Source organism: Lycium barbarum, chromosome 4 (assembly GCF_019175385.1).
Source record: "Lycium barbarum isolate Lr01 chromosome 4, ASM1917538v2, whole genome shotgun sequence".
NCBI lineage: Eukaryota > Viridiplantae > Streptophyta > Magnoliopsida > Solanales > Solanaceae > Lycium > Lycium barbarum.
Genome location: NC_083340.1, coordinates 15,009,227 through 15,028,898, shown reverse-complemented (window position 1 = coordinate 15,028,898; position 19,672 = coordinate 15,009,227). Strand labels below are relative to the sequence as shown.

At 37.7% G+C, this 19,672-nt stretch overlaps 1 protein-coding gene and 1 pseudogene across 2 annotated transcripts; one reads left to right on the top strand and one right to left on the bottom strand.

Moving 5' to 3' along the window:
• Window positions 1-2,065: 2,065 nt before the first annotated feature.
• On the bottom strand, window positions 2,066-7,872 carry LOC132635315 (uncharacterized). Of its 2 annotated transcripts, XM_060351645.1 has the most exons (6): window positions 7,644-7,872; window positions 7,512-7,610; window positions 7,140-7,351; window positions 6,510-6,598; window positions 5,512-5,625; window positions 2,066-2,618 (listed from the first exon to the last, which is right to left on the bottom strand). In XM_060351645.1, the coding sequence occupies exons 3-6, from the start codon at window positions 7,339-7,341 to the stop codon at window positions 2,403-2,405; spliced, it is 621 nt and encodes a 206-aa protein (XP_060207628.1). In that variant the 5' UTR covers window positions 7,342-7,351; window positions 7,512-7,610; window positions 7,644-7,872; the 3' UTR covers window positions 2,066-2,402. The 2 variants fall into 2 exon arrangements, with proteins under 2 accessions (XP_060207628.1, XP_060207627.1); XM_060351644.1 differs by having other exon boundaries at window positions 7,512-7,872.
• Window positions 7,873-8,042: 170 nt separating this feature from the next.
• On the top strand, window positions 8,043-19,056 carry LOC132637189 (SUN domain-containing protein 1-like; annotated as a pseudogene).
• The last annotated feature ends 616 nt before the right edge of the window (window positions 19,057-19,672 follow it).

Here is a 19,672-nt window from a genome sequence, read left to right as displayed (position 1 = left end):
CCTTTTCGAATTCGGCCCCTTCAGTAAAGGTGGAGCCCCCGGTATCTGGTCCACCCGAGAATTGTATGTCTCGACCCTCTTTTCGGTCGAATCCACCCGTTTCGCCAAAGTCTCGAGCATCTTTAGGACCTCTGTCGAGGAGCCGGCTCCGGAGCCGTCGCTCTCGACCATTCGTACTTCGTTTCTTCCGGTTCCGATTGTACCCTTTGCCTTTACCGGCCCTGCTTCACCCTTTCCGCTCTGCAGTTGGGCAATTTCTAACCCTTGCTCGGCAATTGTCGCCCTCTGCTCCTGCAGCATTTCAAAAATTAAACGTAAGTTAATGCCGTCGTTTAGCGCGTCCGGTTCTCTCCGACCCCTATCCCGGGATATCGTAACAGAATGGTGAGTGTTGAGATGATCGGTGGCCGGTAGGGCGGCGTTCTCCTGATCTACGGTATTTTGCCGGTTGAGTCCTTCCCCTGAATCAACGGGGTTCGGATCAGCGGGGTTCGGCAATGCCCGCAGTCCGCTCCCTTCGTTTTCTGCCACGATCTCGGTATTATTGACATGACCGGATTGTTCGACGTCAGCCATTCGGACCGTTTTCACAGAGATGGGTAGGGACGCTTTCGGTTTCGATGAATATGGTAGAAATCAAGGCCAAAGACCACTATTATCCTAGCCCCACGGTGGGCGCCAAACTGTTTACCCCGAAATCGGATAATCAATTAAATTTGTAAGTGGGTATAGGATATGTGCTCGGATCTTGATGTATGCTAGATAGAGGAAATGTACATGTGGGAGTTCCTCAATAGGATGGTTAATGGTGGCGATTCGCTATTGACACTGATGCCGTAAACAATGTGAGATACTTAATGGAATAAACACAATATAAATGTAGACAAATAGCCTCGGCCGAATCAAGTATTGAAAGAGAGATTGTTTATATGAACTATTTTATTACAAGTGTTCTTGGAAAAATGGAAGAGCCAACCCCCCCAAAGGAGGGGGATATGCCCTATTTATAGTAACACACCCATGGGTTAATAAAATAATGACAACAAGGACTGTTCTGCACGGATTTGGTGGGATTGGACTGACGGCGCCGCCTGACACACGCAAGGTAGGTAGTTTGACTATTGCAGGACGCTACTGGCGCGTAGCCCGTACACACCGATCACACGGACCAACGGCTACTCGGACTAACGGTCACGAATGCTCGGGTCATCGGGCTTGGAAGTTCTAAGGATGTCGAAGGCAAACCTGTCGGTGCTCATGCCCAGCTCCGGTTCAAGCATTACCCCGGTCTAGGGTGAACGATATCGCCACCCCATTCCAATTCCTTGCTCCGGCTTCGTTCCCCCGGTTTGTCTCGTATCCGGTATTCACCGTATACAATCATGACGAGGGATGTTGAGAAGTTAATGTGATAATGTTTAAGGAATTTCGAGGGTCAATACAACTAATGTCTGAAGTTAGCAACCAAGAGGGGAGGTGGAGTAGACGGGATTTTGTCTCGGCTACAAAATAATTTGAGAAGCCGTTAAATAATTTGAGAAATCTGAATATAGCTTAAATAGTAAGGTCAAAACTGACTACTGACTGCAATTCCTACTAGTATATTTTTTGGGTAAGGAATTAGTACCAGACACACATATATATATATCAACAACATCCATCTTTGTTGACAGAAAAATGAATATCTGACGACTGATAGAGAAATTATCATGAGTGCAAAATCTCCATTCTCAAGCACCTGGGCACTGCTGAAAGTCACTAAAATTGGCATTTTGCATCTGTAAATATGGTTAAGTTGGCTGCGTAGCTGGTGCATATGGTGTTAAGAATGGAAATAATTTTAATCTTGAGTACGGTTTAGAACGACCTGGTTAGTTTATCTAGTTTTCCCAATTAAACAGTTTTTTCAGCTTACATTGGTTTCATTAATCACAAAAGTGTTTTGATTATGGTATAAGATATTACTTTACCATTAACACCGTATTAATAACAAATCGTTACTTCAAAAGGATTGATTATTATTGCATTTATAAGAAGAATCCATAATTTATAATTGGAAACGAAAAGAGATTCGATAGTCCAAATAAAATTAAGATGAAGTAGCAGGTTCATCAACACTGGCCAGGGAAACAATTGGAATACCAATAGCATTAAGCAACATAGATGAAGCCCCTGTAACACTCAACTACAAAATTCATGGTTACACTAGCAGATAATCATGTCTTCCGAGATAATTCATCGATGAACGAGAAAACCAAATTACAATCACCATGATTACGACTACTACAATAATATGTCACTAATATTGCAAGCTTCCTTCATTTTTAAGATTATAGACCAAAAATGTATACAACTGCAGTTGGGTTTAACTCCTTTTTACCCCATGGGTCTGTAGTAGTGCTTTAGTTCCTTCTACCTTTATTACGCCTCGTAGGTACCGTTGTCCAACCATCCTCGTCCACTTCAGTTTGCTGCTTTATCACAGGTTCAACTATCATATCCTGGCCCAAACTTGACTGTGTTTCCATAGAATCAATTGCCATATCTGATGCATTGTTGCCCAAGTTCTCATTTCTGTCACCGCCATCATTACTACTATCGTCGTCGTCACTAGCATCCTGGAAAGTTTTGGAAAAGGGAAGCAATAAAATCAATCATCGTTCACTTAAATCCATAAAATTATTGAGCTTTTATTGTAGAGATTATTTAAAGCATTTTGCCTGCAAATAACTAGGGGAAAAAAGATGCATTACAAGGGCAATATTCAAGAGAGCAATAGTTTCAGTACAATGCACTTTTTCACTTGGGAATGATATTGGTCAAGATATCATCAGAATCATACTGAGATGGGAATTTATTTTGAGGCTGCTAAAAATAATATAAGAGGAGACGGCTGGAGAAAGTTCAAGACATTTCATAGAACTTCTAGCATCACTTTTGGGGCTAAAAGGAAATCAGGAACATTGCCATTTTGGAAAAACTCCCAACTAATTAATAGCAAGTGGAAGTATTAGAATAACGTTCCCATCCCCGGAGAGAAAAGTGTCATTTCAATAAAATAACAGCATACAACAATTATGGGTAGGAAAATTTACTTCGCATCCGGGAAAAAATCACGATCTTCCAGAATTTATTACAGATTCAGATGCATGGTATGAGTGGGTTGAAAGGAGGACAAATTTCTCGCAGATTCACTGATTCAGGTACCTGCTACCTCCCACCAACATACCGGTAACTCTGTCCACTAAAGACTTGCTAATGAAGTGGCTATAGAGGTTTAACATTAGTTGTACTCATTGTGTATGTGTCATTAAAAACGAGTATGGTTTTGAAGGATACTGGTGTTCCAGTGATGTTAGAACACTCGTCGGTGTTTCTGCTTGGAATGGCATCAAATAACTTTGACCTTGCTGCTTTAAGGCTAAAGTTGGATTCAAAGTTGGTAATAGCAGAATAATTGTTTGTTGAATGGATGCTTGGACTGGTCAAGGCTTTTTGATGGACTTATTCCCTGGATTATTTACCTTAGCAGTAAACAACACTTCCTCACTGGCTGACTTAGAACCAATGGGTGTGAAATATCAACTTCAGAGGAAATTTTAATGATTGGGGGGTAACTAGGACTCTGAACTTTTTAATCTGCTGAGCGTGAATCCGCTGCTGTCAGATTTAGAGGATCATTACATGGAAACCCCACAAAAAAAGTAATGCTCTCTGTGAATTCTTGCTACATGGATCTTGTAACGGTTAATAATCTAGCAAAGCCTTGGCCGGAAAAAAAAAATGAAGGCCCAAGGTGCCCGTCAAGGTTGCATGTTTCACATGGATAGTGAGCAATAAGCTTGTCTTACACATGAGAATCTACAAAAGAGAGGGATCGTCATTTATTTATTTTTAATCAGGGGGGGAGGGATTGTCCTAAAACAATAGTCATTTGTTTTTGCACTGTCATGTTACTGCATCTGCACGATTGTGGCATATCTTTTTGAATATGATTGGGTGGCAATAGGTCATGCCAAGTACAACAGGGAACCTTTTGAGATGTATAGATAGGGAGCTAGAAAGGCGAAGCTTCTCTGGTGGAACACTGTATATACCGCATTACCACTTGCATGTGGTGGACTAAATAAAATGATATAAATAGAAGATGGAATGAAGATGTTTTTTTTTTTTTTTAAATCAAGTAAAAGTATTTTCATTCATAAATATGGCCAAACTGACCGTATACAAGGGAATGGAATGAAGATGTTGACAACGATAAAGGCTAATTGTATATTTTTGTTTTGCTTTTGGTATGGACAGTAATAGGTAAATGAGGTTGAAATAGTGCTACAGGTACCAGAATCACTACAGGACTACCTGAGGCTGACTTTTGTTTGTTGGTGCTCCTTTGCTGATTTTGTACAGCTTTAACAGAACACCCTTCTTACAGTATTTTTTATAAAATATACCTTACCTTCTCCAACATAGAGTACAAAATCCTCCTATATTTCCTCTGAAAAGTTCAGGGAACTAAAGAAATTGCAAGAAGTAACACTAACAATGTTACTTGTATTTGTTACCATTTAAAAAAAAAAAAAAAACTTTTTGTATGCACACTTGCACAGATATTTCTTATTCAAACTTGTATGCACAGATATGAATCAGTGCTAATTCACTGCAAGATTACCAACCAGCTCTGGGACTTGATTTGGAATTTGTTTGAGATGAAATGGTGTATGCCAAGAACAACTACATTGCCAGAGAGCTCGCTTGCTGTATCTGGTGGCTGGTGTGTAGTGAAAGAAACCAAGGATACCTAGGTGGGAAAAAGGAGACTGTCCTTACCTGAAATATAAATGTTTGGTTTTGCTATATCTGTGGTGCACAAGGCTGATGAATATGTTCTAGATGCGCTGTTAGTGTTTCTCAGATCCTTACTGGAATTACATATGGAGTTGAATTTTTTGCCTCTTTTGCAATGTACATATTCAGCATTTCCTACTGTTGGTTTACATTAATAAAATGATTACCTGACTTATCAGATAGAATTCATATGTGAACCCTACCTAATTTGGGATCGAAGAGTAGGTGATTGATTGATATACTACCATGTTAGGTAGCATGCAAATCCTAGCAACCATTTTCAGATGTGAGAATGAGTAATCCAGCATTGTGCTTGTCATGTTACAGAATGGTTGCATATCTTGTAAGGTCTTTTTTAATTCTTCTCAAGTTCCTATTTCCTAAGAACAAGCAACACAAGTGCAAAACCCACAATTACCTTCATCTCATACGGTTAAATTTTCACAAATACTTGATATGTGAATTAAGGCCTATATTCCTTCTACATAAATAACTCATTCAACATACTAGTTATTTCTTTATTACTGTTTGTTATGCATGTGATAGGATACAGCCAACCTTATCAAAAATGATAGGATATAGCGAAATAAGTAGACCATCAACAGAGAAACTTTTCTACCAATCACAGACAGAATAAATATGCTGCCTATAAAAAAGGATGCTTACTTGTCTGACATAAGTAGCAGGTCTCCTCCCAACATTTGTTTCTCTTAGCACTTTGATTGAATTGAAGTTCCCTTCCAGACACTCTTCATGCATATACATCAATTTTTCTGCTACCTGATAGAGATCACAAATGTTGCTTTGTTATGGAAGCATACTCCACAACCTTACAGAAATGCATGATCACACTGAACAAACAAATCTCCAAGCAAGCTAGTATTTGATGATTTCGATCTGAATAGACCAGTGCGGTTCCAAATGATTCATATAACTGACCCCAATTCTGTCCAACATAGAGGCATAATTAATTTATTGATTGATTTGGAACAAAAAGGTCTTGGCCCTTCTAACATCACCTGTCTGTCATAACCAAGACTCTAAAAGCGACAATGTGCAGCACCAAGAAATCCTTGATACCCACAAATTTCTAAAACGGCAAATGGACCTTATAACCCAACAAGCATCATCTAGAACTTTGACTGCTTGAATGATTACTTTAATATCTACAGATTGCTCCTTATGAGGAATTCAACCATAGAAAGCCGCTTGAAGAGGGAGACCTGCCTACGTTTTTAAAGCCTCAATCTTTTCTTTTCTTTTCTTTTTTTCTTGAGAGAGGAAGATTGGAGCTTCAGTATTCTAACCTACAAAGCAAAACTCCAGTAATCCAAAGTTCCTCATTGAATGAGCACATATTTTTTCAAAGGGTTACAATACTCAACAAGGATAGGCAGAACTCCAATACATTCCTTCTCTTCTATTGTTCAAATTTCCGACTGCAAATAATTTATAATTAAAATAAGCAAAAAGATGAAATATCCAAGTTCAAACACAGGAATTCATAGTATTCATGAAAACAACTACTCGTGTATGAAAAACTGCCCCACTTAATTTCATTGTCTACAAGAAATCATTCCCAAATATATTTTCCAGGTTACGCTAACAGCCAAAAAGCCAACAGAGATAATACAAATTACACTGACAAGGAGTTAGCACTCTACCTCCTCAAGGCTGCCATCACTGACTTCAGTATTTAGAGATATCATGAACTCATCTAGAATATCCTCTATATCATCCATATATACTTTTTCTGCATAGGAAGGAACCCACAATAATAAATGAAAAACAAATACTTTAACCAAACAATAGAAGGGAGGAAACAAGGATATATTAGCAGTTTTAAACGCCTCTAATGTGCTACTCCATCCTTTTCAATATCTGTTAATTTCCTTTAGAAAAAATGCCTTCTTTTATACTTACTTCAATTTTCAATATTTCCATTTTAATCATGTTTAACACCAGAAGACTCAAAGGTTATCTTTAGGGCCCGTTTGGCCATGGATAATTTTCACTTTTTCCGGGATTGTATCCTGGAATCATGTTTGGACATAGAATTGTTACAAAGTTGCAAAAACTCCAAACACCTGTTTTCAGTCCAAATCACTCATAAAAAATCAACATTTGTCCAAACAAAACTCCAATTTCCAAATAACATTTTTCAACTTTTTCTCAAATTTCACATTTTTTATGTCCGAACGCCCACTTAACATGTTATATTCTAGAACTAAGAGTCTAGTAAAACTAAAACGCATAAAATTAAAATAGAAGGAGTATTAAACAGCAAGAAGTACCTTTGGATTGTGTGAAAGCGTTAAAAATGTCAAGATTGAGCTGATTAGATTTTTCACGAGTGCCTCGACCACCCCACTCGTTTTCGATAGCCATTTGCAAGGCGGTCCATCTACACAGCACCAACCCAATGCCTTGTTGTAGCTGTGCAGCTTCCTCAGGCGTGAGTTGCTGAACTGATGCTTTGCTGCTACTACTTTCCATTCTAAACACTCTGCAAAAAATAAAGAGTCGTAATTGTAAAGAGAAACCAATAGGTCAATAGTGAATTTAGCTGAAAACTAGTGGATTTTAATTCTGTGTGGCTCGCGATTGGGAGATTAATGTTAAAAAAATGATTGAGAAAGGGTTGTTTTAGGGTTGAGGGGACTTACGGGTCGGGTTTTTGACGGAACAGGGTTTTGGATGCACGGGGAAAATGGGGAAGAAAGGAGTGCGAGGCTCAATCTTGCTATCAGACCCAATCTAGATAACTTGGATCTTGCTTTAAATTGATATTTAAGCACACAGGATCGTGCTGCAATTTAACTTATCACATGCTATCACTAATTGGTATAATCATCTTCGGATAAACTCTTACGAACACATAAATACTGAAATTAACTGGATTGAATTGAGACATAAACAGATTTAACTACTGAACTGGAGCGGGGGGAGCGGGGGAGAGTGGGGTAGAGAGGAGCGGCGTGGTGGAGAGGAGATGACGATGAAAGAGGGAGAGAAGAGAGCTGGGGGGGGGGGGGCGGCTGAGGAGATGAAAGAGAAGGGTTTCATCTTTTGTTAAAAGGAAATGGGCCGGTCGGGTCGTGGGTTAATGGACTGGGTCAATTTTCTTTTGGGCTGGGTATTAAAATGTGTATTGGTCCGAAAATTGGGTTGATGAATTAAAATATGGCTGGTCATTAATGGACTGGTCCAAGAAGGTTTGTGGATTAATTGGAACGGATGAATCCACAATTTGGCTGATGTATTTAAAATATGGGGTTTTATAAATTTGAGTAAAAGACCATCAATTAATGATATAACAGTGTGTGCTAAAATATTACTTAATATAAAAGTATGTATTTATTAGTACTCAGATAATAAAATTATATGTCGTCGTAATAGCCGTGCAATAATATTTCGAAAGTCCACAGTAAATAAACACTATTATTTAATTATGCGATGCGTGTGCGTAAGCTGGTAAAAAAAATGTTGAAATGATAAAAAATGTGAATTATAATAATAATGGTAGCAAAATAATAATAATAATAATAATAATAATAATAATAATAATAATAATAATAATAGTAACGGTAATAAAAGAAAAATAACAGGATAATGAAATCCCGGTATTAATAAAAGTTAATAATTATAGTAAAATATAAATAATTAATTCTTAAGAGTAATCTATGTTTCACATACAATTTATTAAACCAAACCCCTTCAATTTATATACATCAGAACTTTTTTGTAGTCCTCACAGGGTTACATTTGTAATTTCACTTTTTTTTCTTATTCAATAAATGCATTGCACGCATTGTCCTTTGCTGTGATGAGTCATCAAAAATAAAGTCGGTTTCAACTTTTTTAAAGCTTCCATGGTTTCCATTTGTTTTCCAGCATCTTCCCCGATATGAGGCCAAGGTAAAATTTCTTTTCCTCCTTTTTAATGTCTTTTGATCAATTAAAGGGTTTTAGCTCACTAAAAGAAAATCAGGAAATTAAAGGTAAAATTTCTTTTCCTCCTTGGCAATGTTCCTGATTTACCAACCCCACCCCCACTCCCCGCCAACCCTAACCCCACAATCTCCCACCCCTCACCCCAACCACCCACTCACCCCTCCACCCCCACTCACCATCCACCATTACTAGTGAACATAAATGTTTCTTTTTTTTTAATCAAATAATATTTTTTAATTAAATTTGTATTTATTTTCTACTATTTAGTTACTTTTTAATTTGAATTGTATATTTATTATGTTTAAATAAACACATTATGCACATTCAGATATTGAAAAACAAACAGTCTTAATCATTCAGTGTTCAGACCTAGAGACAACATCTTAATGATTCAGATGCACATTTAGATTCAAACGTCTTAATCTTAATAAAAACAAATGAAGAGGGGATTCTGCAAAGCTTATACTTCGCTTTTTGTTTTTTACGCTTTCCGCCTCTTGCTTTTTTTACTTTGGCTGATTGGACCCTTTCGTTCTTTGTTAATACAAAATAACCCCATAGGGTTTTAATTAAAAAAAAAATACAAAAAAGGTATCCAATTCAAAATTTGAACTTAAAAACAACCTTCAAAAGTCAAAAGACAAAAATGGTCCCTTAACTATGATAGTAGGTTCAAAATAGTCCCTTAACTATGCACTTAACGGTTTTAGTCCTTTAAGTTTGTTACGAGTTAACAAAAACAGTCCCTTAACTATGAGAGTAGGTTCAAAATAGTCCCTTAACTATGCACTTAACGGTTTTGGTCCTTTAAGTTTGCCATAAGTTGACAGTTTTAGTCACGACAAAATATTCATCGAACTCTATTTGTTAGATTTGACGAGAACTATGAAAAAAAGGGAAAAATTAGTGAGAACTCTAGATCGGTCAAATAACTCGGGACAAATGTTATATCCCGTATTTTTGAACGTCAGATTAATTGCTGAGGTGGGACCCACACATCGAGATTTTTTTTGGGACATCTGAAAATTCATATGAATCACATATGAGAAGTTAAACACAACTCAAGAAGGACCCTTGGGCCAAATCAAAGTGGAAGTCCTCTAAACGAATATTTTAAGAAAACATTTTCGGGTGATCTGACTTCAAGGGGCAAAAACGGTATTATAAGTTTGGAATTTGGAAAAGTACCAAGAACTAGAAGTTGTAGATAATTGAATTATATTTCCAACCATAGGTCGTGGGTCCCCAGGTGACGTCGGTACAAGGAGATATGAACGTTTTAAGGTCGAAAGGTCAGTGGGCTAGGCCCAACTCGGGACCAAACCGAGTTGGCCCAAAAAAATCAAAAAAAATAATAAGGCCCAAATTTGTGAGGCCCAACCGGCCATGGTTATGGCCCAAGCCCATATTAAATAAAATTTGGTCAATAAATAAGATGACTAAGTCATCTTATTCCACATAATGTTCTAGAAATTTCAAGAAAAGCAAGAACAAGAGAGAGAGGAGAAAAACTTAAGATTTCGCCCAAGAGCAATTTTCACAAGAAAAATTTGCAAAAATTCTCCAAAAATCATTTTCTACCAAGTAAAGGGTGATTAACAAGGTGGAGTTGTTATTGGAGCAAGAAAAATTCAAAATCATACAAGTTGTCAAGTTGTAGTCAAGTGAGAAGTTGAAGAAGAAAGGTGAGTTTTGATCTTGTTTTATGTGTTATATATGGTTTATATGTGTTGTAGTATGCTAAAATGGATGAAATTCATGAAGGAGAGAAATATAGTATATGGGCGTGTATATATATGTGTGTGTAGGAGTCATGCTTCAATTATTTTAATTAGTGTTTAGTTGTTATTGTTGTGAATGATATGTGGAAAATGGAAGTTGATTGAGTTTGGAGAGATTGTAGTGGTGTATACATGTTGGAGCCGTGTGAGTGTGCATGGTATATGTGGCCGTGTATACTTGATGTATAGTCGTGTATATTGGTGAGTTGTGAAAGAATAATGAGCGAGTTGTAATTAATATCTTAATCGTTGTGTTGTAGATGTTATATCGCAAATAAAGACTTGATAAGTTTGGTGAAGTATTGGCAATTGGAAGTTTGTGTAAATTGAAAATAATGTTTTTGTATGGAAGACATGTAATGGTATTACTATGATGTTGTTGGAATATATGTATTATAAGGTTATTGTTGTTTCATTGGAATTGGAGAGTATTGAAGGAGGTAGAATGTTAATTGAAGTGTTGGAATGCACCTTGAATGGAATATGTGAATTTTTAGTGTGATTGTTGAATTATGTTAATAGTTTGGCCGGGTTTGAATTCCCGGATTGTGATTGATGAGAATTTGGCTATGTTGAATGTTGAGGATGGTATATTTACAGAGGAGGTGCTGCCGAAATTTCGGTAGCCAAGTGGTTCCTTAAGATTCTAACTCTAAGTACCCTAATGAAAGTTTGGGTAAATGTGACCAATTTGCAGATTTTGACGAGATTGCAACGTGAATTCGGAATAGCAAAAGAAGCGGAAAGAGGTATGTAAGGCTTCACTCTTCTTTCTATGGCATGTCTTAGATGTAATAAGTCGGGTACGAGCCTCGGGACAACCCTAGCCCCCGGAATCCGCACCTAAAGCTTTCCACTTTTTGTTCAATAGAATTGAACTAGAAAGTGTGCAAATGATGGAAAGACCTCTTAAACCCTTAGAACTTGCATAAGTGGGACCCGATTACCCTAGGACCCTCACAAGTAATGACATGACACGTAATATATGTAAATCATATACGTCACCCCATCCGGCCCGAGGTGGGCCCGCTACTCTCGGATTTTTCCTTACAGTCTTGCTTGACTTACTTAAAGTGAATCCAAAGGGAACTTTTATCCCGATTTCGTTACCAAATGATAAGTACTGTGACTCCTCTAACGAGGGCACTTCCATGACGATAATGATAACAATGATGTTAGATAAGAGAATATGCCTATGATACGTACTACCGGAACGACTCTATGACTAAGATGACTAAGCTAAGTATCTTATGTAAACATGAAAATGATAAAACTAATTTTTGAATATTATTTATATTTCCTAGCTATGACTTTATTTTCTAAAAGATTTCAAAGTCTATGAACTGTCATCTATGATGCCCCGATTTCATTCTACGTTTACTTTAATATTATTCCCCGTTGATAGTCTCACCTTAAAATACTCGTTCCTTCAAGGTGAGACAAAGCGATCACGAGTATTCTATAATGTAATCGGAGGTTACCGACTTTACGTCACTCCGATGACTACATGATGCTTCTTTGGGCTCTCCTGCGTGCATATGAGATATATGTTTATAGGATACGTAAATACATATAAGACATGTAAATGTATGTAGGATATGCGTATATATTTTTAAAATATGCACATGACGAAAGAGCTAGAGCGCTATAGACGCTGATGTACCTACATGACACACGTATATGTATATGATAAAAGCATCAGAGCGCTATAGACGCTGATGTACCTACATGACACACGTATATGTATATGATAAAAGAGCTAGAGAGCTATAGACGTTGATATATGTACATGATATATGCATATGTATACGGGGGAAATGGAGGTAAGGGCAGAGCGTAATGAACGCATATCCACCTGATCAGTTGGCATTACATGATATGATATCGTCCCGGACGCGGGATGCCCGGACACGGGATGTGTATATTTATGGTTAAATGGATCGGCTGCCGACGCCTCGGCAATATGAGATGTCCTATTTTATATGTATATGTATATGAACAAGGAAAGATTCTTAAAGGAAAGCTAAGTACGCATAGCACCTGCCAAGGGTATATATATATATACAGGTTATGTTTCTACCTCAGGACATGTGCTATTATTCTCTTATGTCGTTATTTCCGTTTTATGCTTTCCGTATGCTACTATTCATGCCTTACATACTCGGTACACTATTCGTACTGACGTCCCTTCTTGTGGACGCTGCGTTTCATGCCGCGCAGGTCAGCAGACAGGCGGATTTGATACTTAGAAGCTCTACCAGCAGTGTTGACAGTGCTCCAGTTATTCCGGAGCCTCACTTCCTTGGTACTATTTTGTGTATATATATTCGGGCACGACAGTACTCAGCCCTTTCTATGTATAAACGTACTATGTCTAGAGGCTCGTAGACAGATATGTGCAGTCAGTTAAGTATAGTTAGGTATATGGTGTTTTGGCATGCTAATGTTGATGTATAAGTGATAACGAAGTTTATTAGTCTATGTTCAGAATGACGCCGCTAATGTTAATGTTCAAAAAAAAAAAATGGCTCTGTTTACATGGCTTGCTAAGAGGTAAAGGTAAAACGATAGACAGGGGGTGCTCGGTACAAGTATCGGGTACTCGTCACGGCCCCTAGACGGGCCGTGACAACAAAACTGACGGACGTTAGTCGGTTATAGGAAAAAACTGAGGAAAAACCTACACACTTGATAATGTCAAAAAATAGTGTCTCGGAGCACAAAGACCGGCGGATTCTGTCGATTAAAATCGAGGGAGTCCATTCGCTAAGTAAAATACACTAGATTCGTTTTTACTGAAAACTAGAGAAAACTAAATACTTCCAGTGTAGTGATTTTTTTTAAATAGTTTCCGCGCATTTTTCCTAAAAAATAACCGATGGATTTCCGTTGGTTTTCGTAAAAAACAATAAATTTTTTTTTAAAAAATAGTGTCCCTCGATTTTATCCATCGGTTTCCGTCCATCATTTTTTTCGCTTGTTTTTGGTAGTGACAACTTTTTTAGTTTTTGCTATTTCTAATTTATTTCTAAAGTCTAGTGTATTTTATTTAGTCGATGGATTCCCTCAGTTTTAATCGATAAAGTCCGTCGGTCTTTGTGTTTCGAGACACCATTTTCTGACATTATCAAGTCTGTAGGTTTTTTCCTATAACCGACTGACGTCCGTCAATTTTGTCCCGAGGTATTTGACCATTCTTTAATAATGTGTACCTCTAGATGTGAGTTCTCGCTAATTTTTCTCTTTTTTTTTTACAGTTCTAGTCAAATCTAACGAACAGAGTTCGATGAATAGTTTGTCAGAGACTAAAACTGTTAACTTTTGGTGAACTTAAGGAACAAAACCGTTAAGTGCATACTTAGGGAACTATTTTTAACCAACCCTCATAGTTAAGGGACCGTTTTGTCAACTTATGGTAAACTTAAAGGACCAAAACCGTTAAGTGCATAGTTAAGGGACTATTTTGAACATACTCTCATAGTTAAGGGACCATTTTTGTTATTTTGTAACAAATTTAAAGGACTAAAACCTTTAAGTGCATAGTTAAGGGATTATTTTGAACCTACTATCATAGTTAAGGGACCATTTTTGTCCTTTCGAACCGGTTCATTCGAATTTCAATTTTAACTCCCACACTTTCAACTTATCACGTCCCTCCATATTTCCTTCTCCCCAAAAAATTCCCTCTCAATCTCTAGGGGTTCTTGCACAAATGTCAACATCCACAGTCTCCATATCAGCCAATCCAGCCTCGGGTCCGACCCGTCGAGAAAAAACAACCTAACCTAGATTTAACCGACTCCAACTTAGCCGCCGCCGCCGTTGATCCAATCAGAACCGACGGTCGAGATGCGATTCAAGTGGTTAAGAAACCCTTGCCCAATACTAATGTTCCGATATCATCTACCCGGCGCACTACCGGCTCGGCTCCTAAGAAACACTCTAAACCGCCTAAACGGAGGTGGTTAACTGTGGTTAGTGTATTAACTAAGAATTTGTTGTTGGTTCTTGTGGTACTTGGTTTAATTCAGATTGTTCGTAGAGTTATTGGGAATGTATATAAGGAGGATGATTCTGATGGTTTTGCGGAAATGGAGTCGTTTGTTAAGAAAACGACAAAAATGATGCAAGTTCAAATTGATTCGAAAATTGATTCGGGGATTAAGAATGTGAGGGAGGAGTTGAATGTGCTGACACTGATTCTTTAGTACCTTGCATTTATTTGAGCTTCACCCTTACAATGTGACTAACTCATAATGTGATGATCAAGCTTGTGATAACTTCTAATGTTTGGCCATTTTGTGAATGTTATACAACCGAGCCTTTAGTCATTATGAGCACAATTTAGTTCGAGTCTGGCATTTAGATTTTGATTGAAATTGGTCAGTCTGAGCCTAGGAGGGTCAGCATGAATTAAGCCGTTTTATGTATAGACAACATATCAGAATTTGTCTATGGAAATTGTGAATATCAAAAGAAGCACAAGTGCTTTCATATAAATGTGTACCAGAATTAAAAGTATTTTACCAGAATGAAAGTATATTCCATCTAGGGTTGCGTACTGCTTTGTGTGCTTCACAAATTCACCTAGGGCTCCAATTAATGCTAGTGTTGTCAAAGGGCTATAGTGCACTTAAGGCCTGAAGCATGTTGTGAGCGCTTTCCTTAGCGGACGCTTAAATGTCGTCATCAAGGCTCCAACATATACTTTTCCTTACTAATGAGCATTCTCCTAAATCTGTCCATATAGTATATATGTTATTCATTGCTTATTATTATTAGTCTTGGACTAAACATACATATTTGTATTTTTTCTCCATCTGCACCTTTCTTCATAAAAGCCCACGCTATATTAGTCCTTTGCGCCTAAAGCCCCAACGTACCCTAGAGTTTTTATGCGCTTTTCGCCTTCGATAACACTGATTAATGCGTAAGTTAAGTGTATGGACTCAAAATTAGAAAGTGCAGGTTTGGGCTAGGCCAAATTGGGTCTTCTCCTTCTTAGTAAGATGGTTTTTTTTTTTTTTTTTGATTAGCGTCGGGTGTCCGAGTCTCTTTGAGCCCCGACTAATCCCGGGGGTGCACAGGCCCTCGGCAAGGAGTTTCCCGCAAGTGCACCACGGGTAATTCAGGGTTTCCCCAGTCCGATGGCCCTCAGAAATTGTTTGCACCCAGTGGGTTTCGAACTTGAGACCTTGAAAGGGAGCACCCCAAGGCTCAAGTCAATTGCCACCAGGCCAACCCCTGAGGGTTAGTAAGATGTTAATTATTGGGTGAGAATCTTTAACTAGAAGATGCAAACCCGTCCACCTCATATTTGTGTTCTTAGTGATCGAGGGATATATTCTACAATTGACATGCCTTGCATCTTAATAAGAGGAGCTTTCTGTGGAGATCCATTGAATTAATGCTTGTATATGTTGCTTCTATTCGGAGGTAGTATGGATAACTGATTGGACTGAGATCCAGAACTGATGGCTTGGGCCCCAAACTAGGAAATTGTCGTCTGGAAATTAATTGGAGATAAGTGATAAAAGTCAAGTGAGTGGCATTCATACTAATCAATCATTTTGGCACTATCAACTATTCTGCTTTAGCTACACATGTAGTAGTTGAGAGTTCTTATTTATCTTTCTCTTCTTTGTTAATTCCTCATTTGTCTTCATTACATCTCTCTTAGCCTTTCACCTTTATCTTCACATACATACCTGAATTTCCTATCCCTCTCTATTTGTTCTTCCATAACTATCATCATCTGAAGTCTGAACTACTATAAACACTGCTTTTGCATCCACAAGTGTGCTTATTCTGGCAAACTTTCTCCGCTATATAGTTGTTTGCTTATGTTTGTGACAGGTGCATATGGGTATTGATGTGTTTATCTTTGTAAATTTGTGTCTCTTTGTGTTATTTCTAGATGCCAGAGTCTTTTTAGCTTCTAGAGCCATGGTAACCTTTAATCTACTAACAAAAGCAAAGAACTGCTCTAATCTTGGTCCGGACACATGACTGATTCTGCTTGTATCCTAACCTAAGGAACATTATTTATATCGATTGCTGAGAATTGTCTGGTTAGGTTGTTTTCCAGACAAGGGACAAAACCACTCAGACCAAGATGTATTCTCTTCTGCCTTTTAAACGATACTTGGTAGTTTATTTTGTTTGAATGTATATTTAGACTTCCCTCGTTTAATGATCAGTAGCATCACAATAGAAACCACTGATTACAAACTGCCTTTTTAAACTAGTACTCTAGCGGTGTAACTGTCCAAGATGCCTTCTTGAATCTTTCTACTTTCTCATGTTGAATTGCCTAATCAGCCTAGTTTAGTTTCTACTTTTTTTGGGGGGTGCACCTTTCTGTTGAGAAAAGTATTCAAGCCATATCTTTACAATCCTCTTCACATAGGTGGATAACCTGAACTTTTTGGATAAGTGAGCACTCATGCTTAATTGAATGTTGTTGATAGAATATGCTTAGAGAGCATTACGTGATCACATGCTGTTACTTGGGCGTACAGCTCATTTTAATGAACTTTAGGGTTTATTTTTGCTGGTGATACATCAATTAAAACATTTTCCAATTGTGCCCCAGATCTTAGTTCAAGTGGGAAAGGTTGAGGGACTTGTGATTTAGGTCACATGTTCTAGCCTTGCAATGCAGAAAGCTTGGTATTTAAGTGGAGAAGGGTAGAGAGTTGGGCCCATTATCCCCAAGTTTGGAAGGCTGCGGTTGGTTCTCAGGGTTGGCCCATATGAATTTCTCAGTCAGAAAAAAACATTTTCCAGTTGTATGAAACAAGAAGTATAACTTAGATGAACTTGCTTGTTGCCAGCAAAACTTGAGTTTCCAATAGTGCGAGTTGCACCATTTCTCATTTAAGCTGGGTTGTTCAGAGGCTAGGATGAAGGGCAGTGCTTCCTTAGCCTTAGAATCTTGTCTAAACTGCACCTTTACACATTAGTTTTTGAGCGATGATTTTTTTTTTTTTGGCATAATTATGGATAAACACCTTGATACTGATTTTTTATTTGAAGTGCTAATTTTATATTTGGTATGTGAACTTTTTGAGTTTCTTTGAGTAACTACTTTTTCGATGCTTCATACTTTGAGACTTGAGCTCTAGCATTTACGGTGTTCTTAGTGCTTGTCCTCTTAGAACTATATTCATACCTTGAGCAGGATTTCTTATGCTGCTGGATTCTATAGAAGGTTAGGAGTTCATATGATCTGATCAATGTACTGCTGTACTGCGTTTGAGCTGTTAATGATTTTAACCAAAGGACATTAGAAAAATATTTATAAGCAGAAGTGTGGCACGCTGTAACATGCATGTTTACCTTGCTGAACAACTGAGGGCCCTCAAGTTACATATTTGGAGATATTTTAGTGAGTGGTCCTAATGGCTAGTGTGATGAAAGCATGCGAACAAACTATTGCATTTGGGAAGTGTATTTTCACTAAACATGGTATGAAAACATCGAACAATTTGAGTCCGTTGGAGAAGCATATTTCCCAAACACTTAGAATGAAGAAATCAACAGGATAAATCATTTTACTTGAGAAAAGAAAGTATATAAAGCTTGAATGGATGCTCTTGCTAGTCTATTCTGTCAATACTTCTCCTCTTCCCCACATTTTACTTTGATTATTTATGGAACACCAAACGTTTAGATTTGTCTACCCACGGTTTAGCAGTCCCCCTGTGATTAGCACTACATTGCTAGTGAATTTGCATCACTTAATGACAGAATGTACTTTCTGAACAATTTATGTTGTTAACCTGCTTTATGTTGAATGATTTCTGGCGCATAAGATTGCTTGAACGCCACCCTTATCAAAAAAGGATTGCTGGTTCTATGTGGTTATGCTTCTTAAGCACCAAGTTACTAACTCCAAATTTTTTGAACAGAGTGTTGCTTACGATAGGTCCAGTGCTCCGAAGAACTGCAGGATATCAGGATGGCTTCATGATGAGACTGATCAAGCAGCCAGTAGTGAGAAGATGTTCCTTTTGACGGAATTCATACATGATCTGGACAAGGGCAATGCTCAGACTTTCGATGTTTTAGAGTCTGCAGGCTCTAGTCTCATCGACACAATCAGGTTTGATTTCACATCCAACCATGGAAAGCCACAACACATGCATCTATAGATTGAGGTTGCATGGCCGTGAACCAAACTCCTTGATAATGCAGTCTTGATGGTAAAATGATTTAAATTATTTTGACATTCCTCTCCTTAACAATGTAGTGCTTTTGTGTCATTCTGGTAGAATCCTACATGTGAGTTGTAATCTTTTGGCTAAGTATGGACTTAAGATCCCTGCCCTTTTGTCATTTACCAGTATTGAGTTTGGGCTAGGTGTAAAAATGTCTTATTCCTTTCGGCTCCCGAAGTGCTGTAAAATTGATGATTTGATTCCCTTCTATGAGATGTAAAGATGATGACTGTCCTGTAAAATCCCTTCATTTTTATTATTGTTTTTTTTTCCACAATCTTGCTTTTTACAACATTGTCTTTTTTTTTCATTCTTTTTTTGGGTGGTGGTGGGGTGGAACCATTGGATTATTCCATTCCCGGTAAAAACTTTCCCGCACGGTGTGTATACACCATGAAATGAATGATTTTGGTAATTTTGACCTCAGAAAGTTAAACTTGTGCGTAAAGAGGGACAGAGAAAGAACCACATTTATTGACATGATATTGCTCGACTGTTGTGTGTAGTTTGTAGGCTTTCAAGCGTTATTCCGTGTATTAGGCTTTATGGGGAGATTCAGAGTGTATATCTTTTTCTGGTGGATATTACTAATATCTGACGTTGAAAAATTGGGCTGAATTAGTTACTCTTTGAATCTTCCTTACTCAATCCAAATTGAAAACCCAAATCTAAATCTTAAAGATTTTAGGCCTTAATTTTGTGGGTTTTCAGTGCCTAGTCGAGTTGTTAGTATTTCAAAGTTATCTTTTATCTTTTTTTTTTTTTTTTTTTTTTTATAATCTGAATGACTATTCTTTTGGAGATTCTTTATGGAGGAAAAGAAGAGGCTACTTGGTTTAAGGAATACTGTTGTGGTGAAGTCTACCGTTA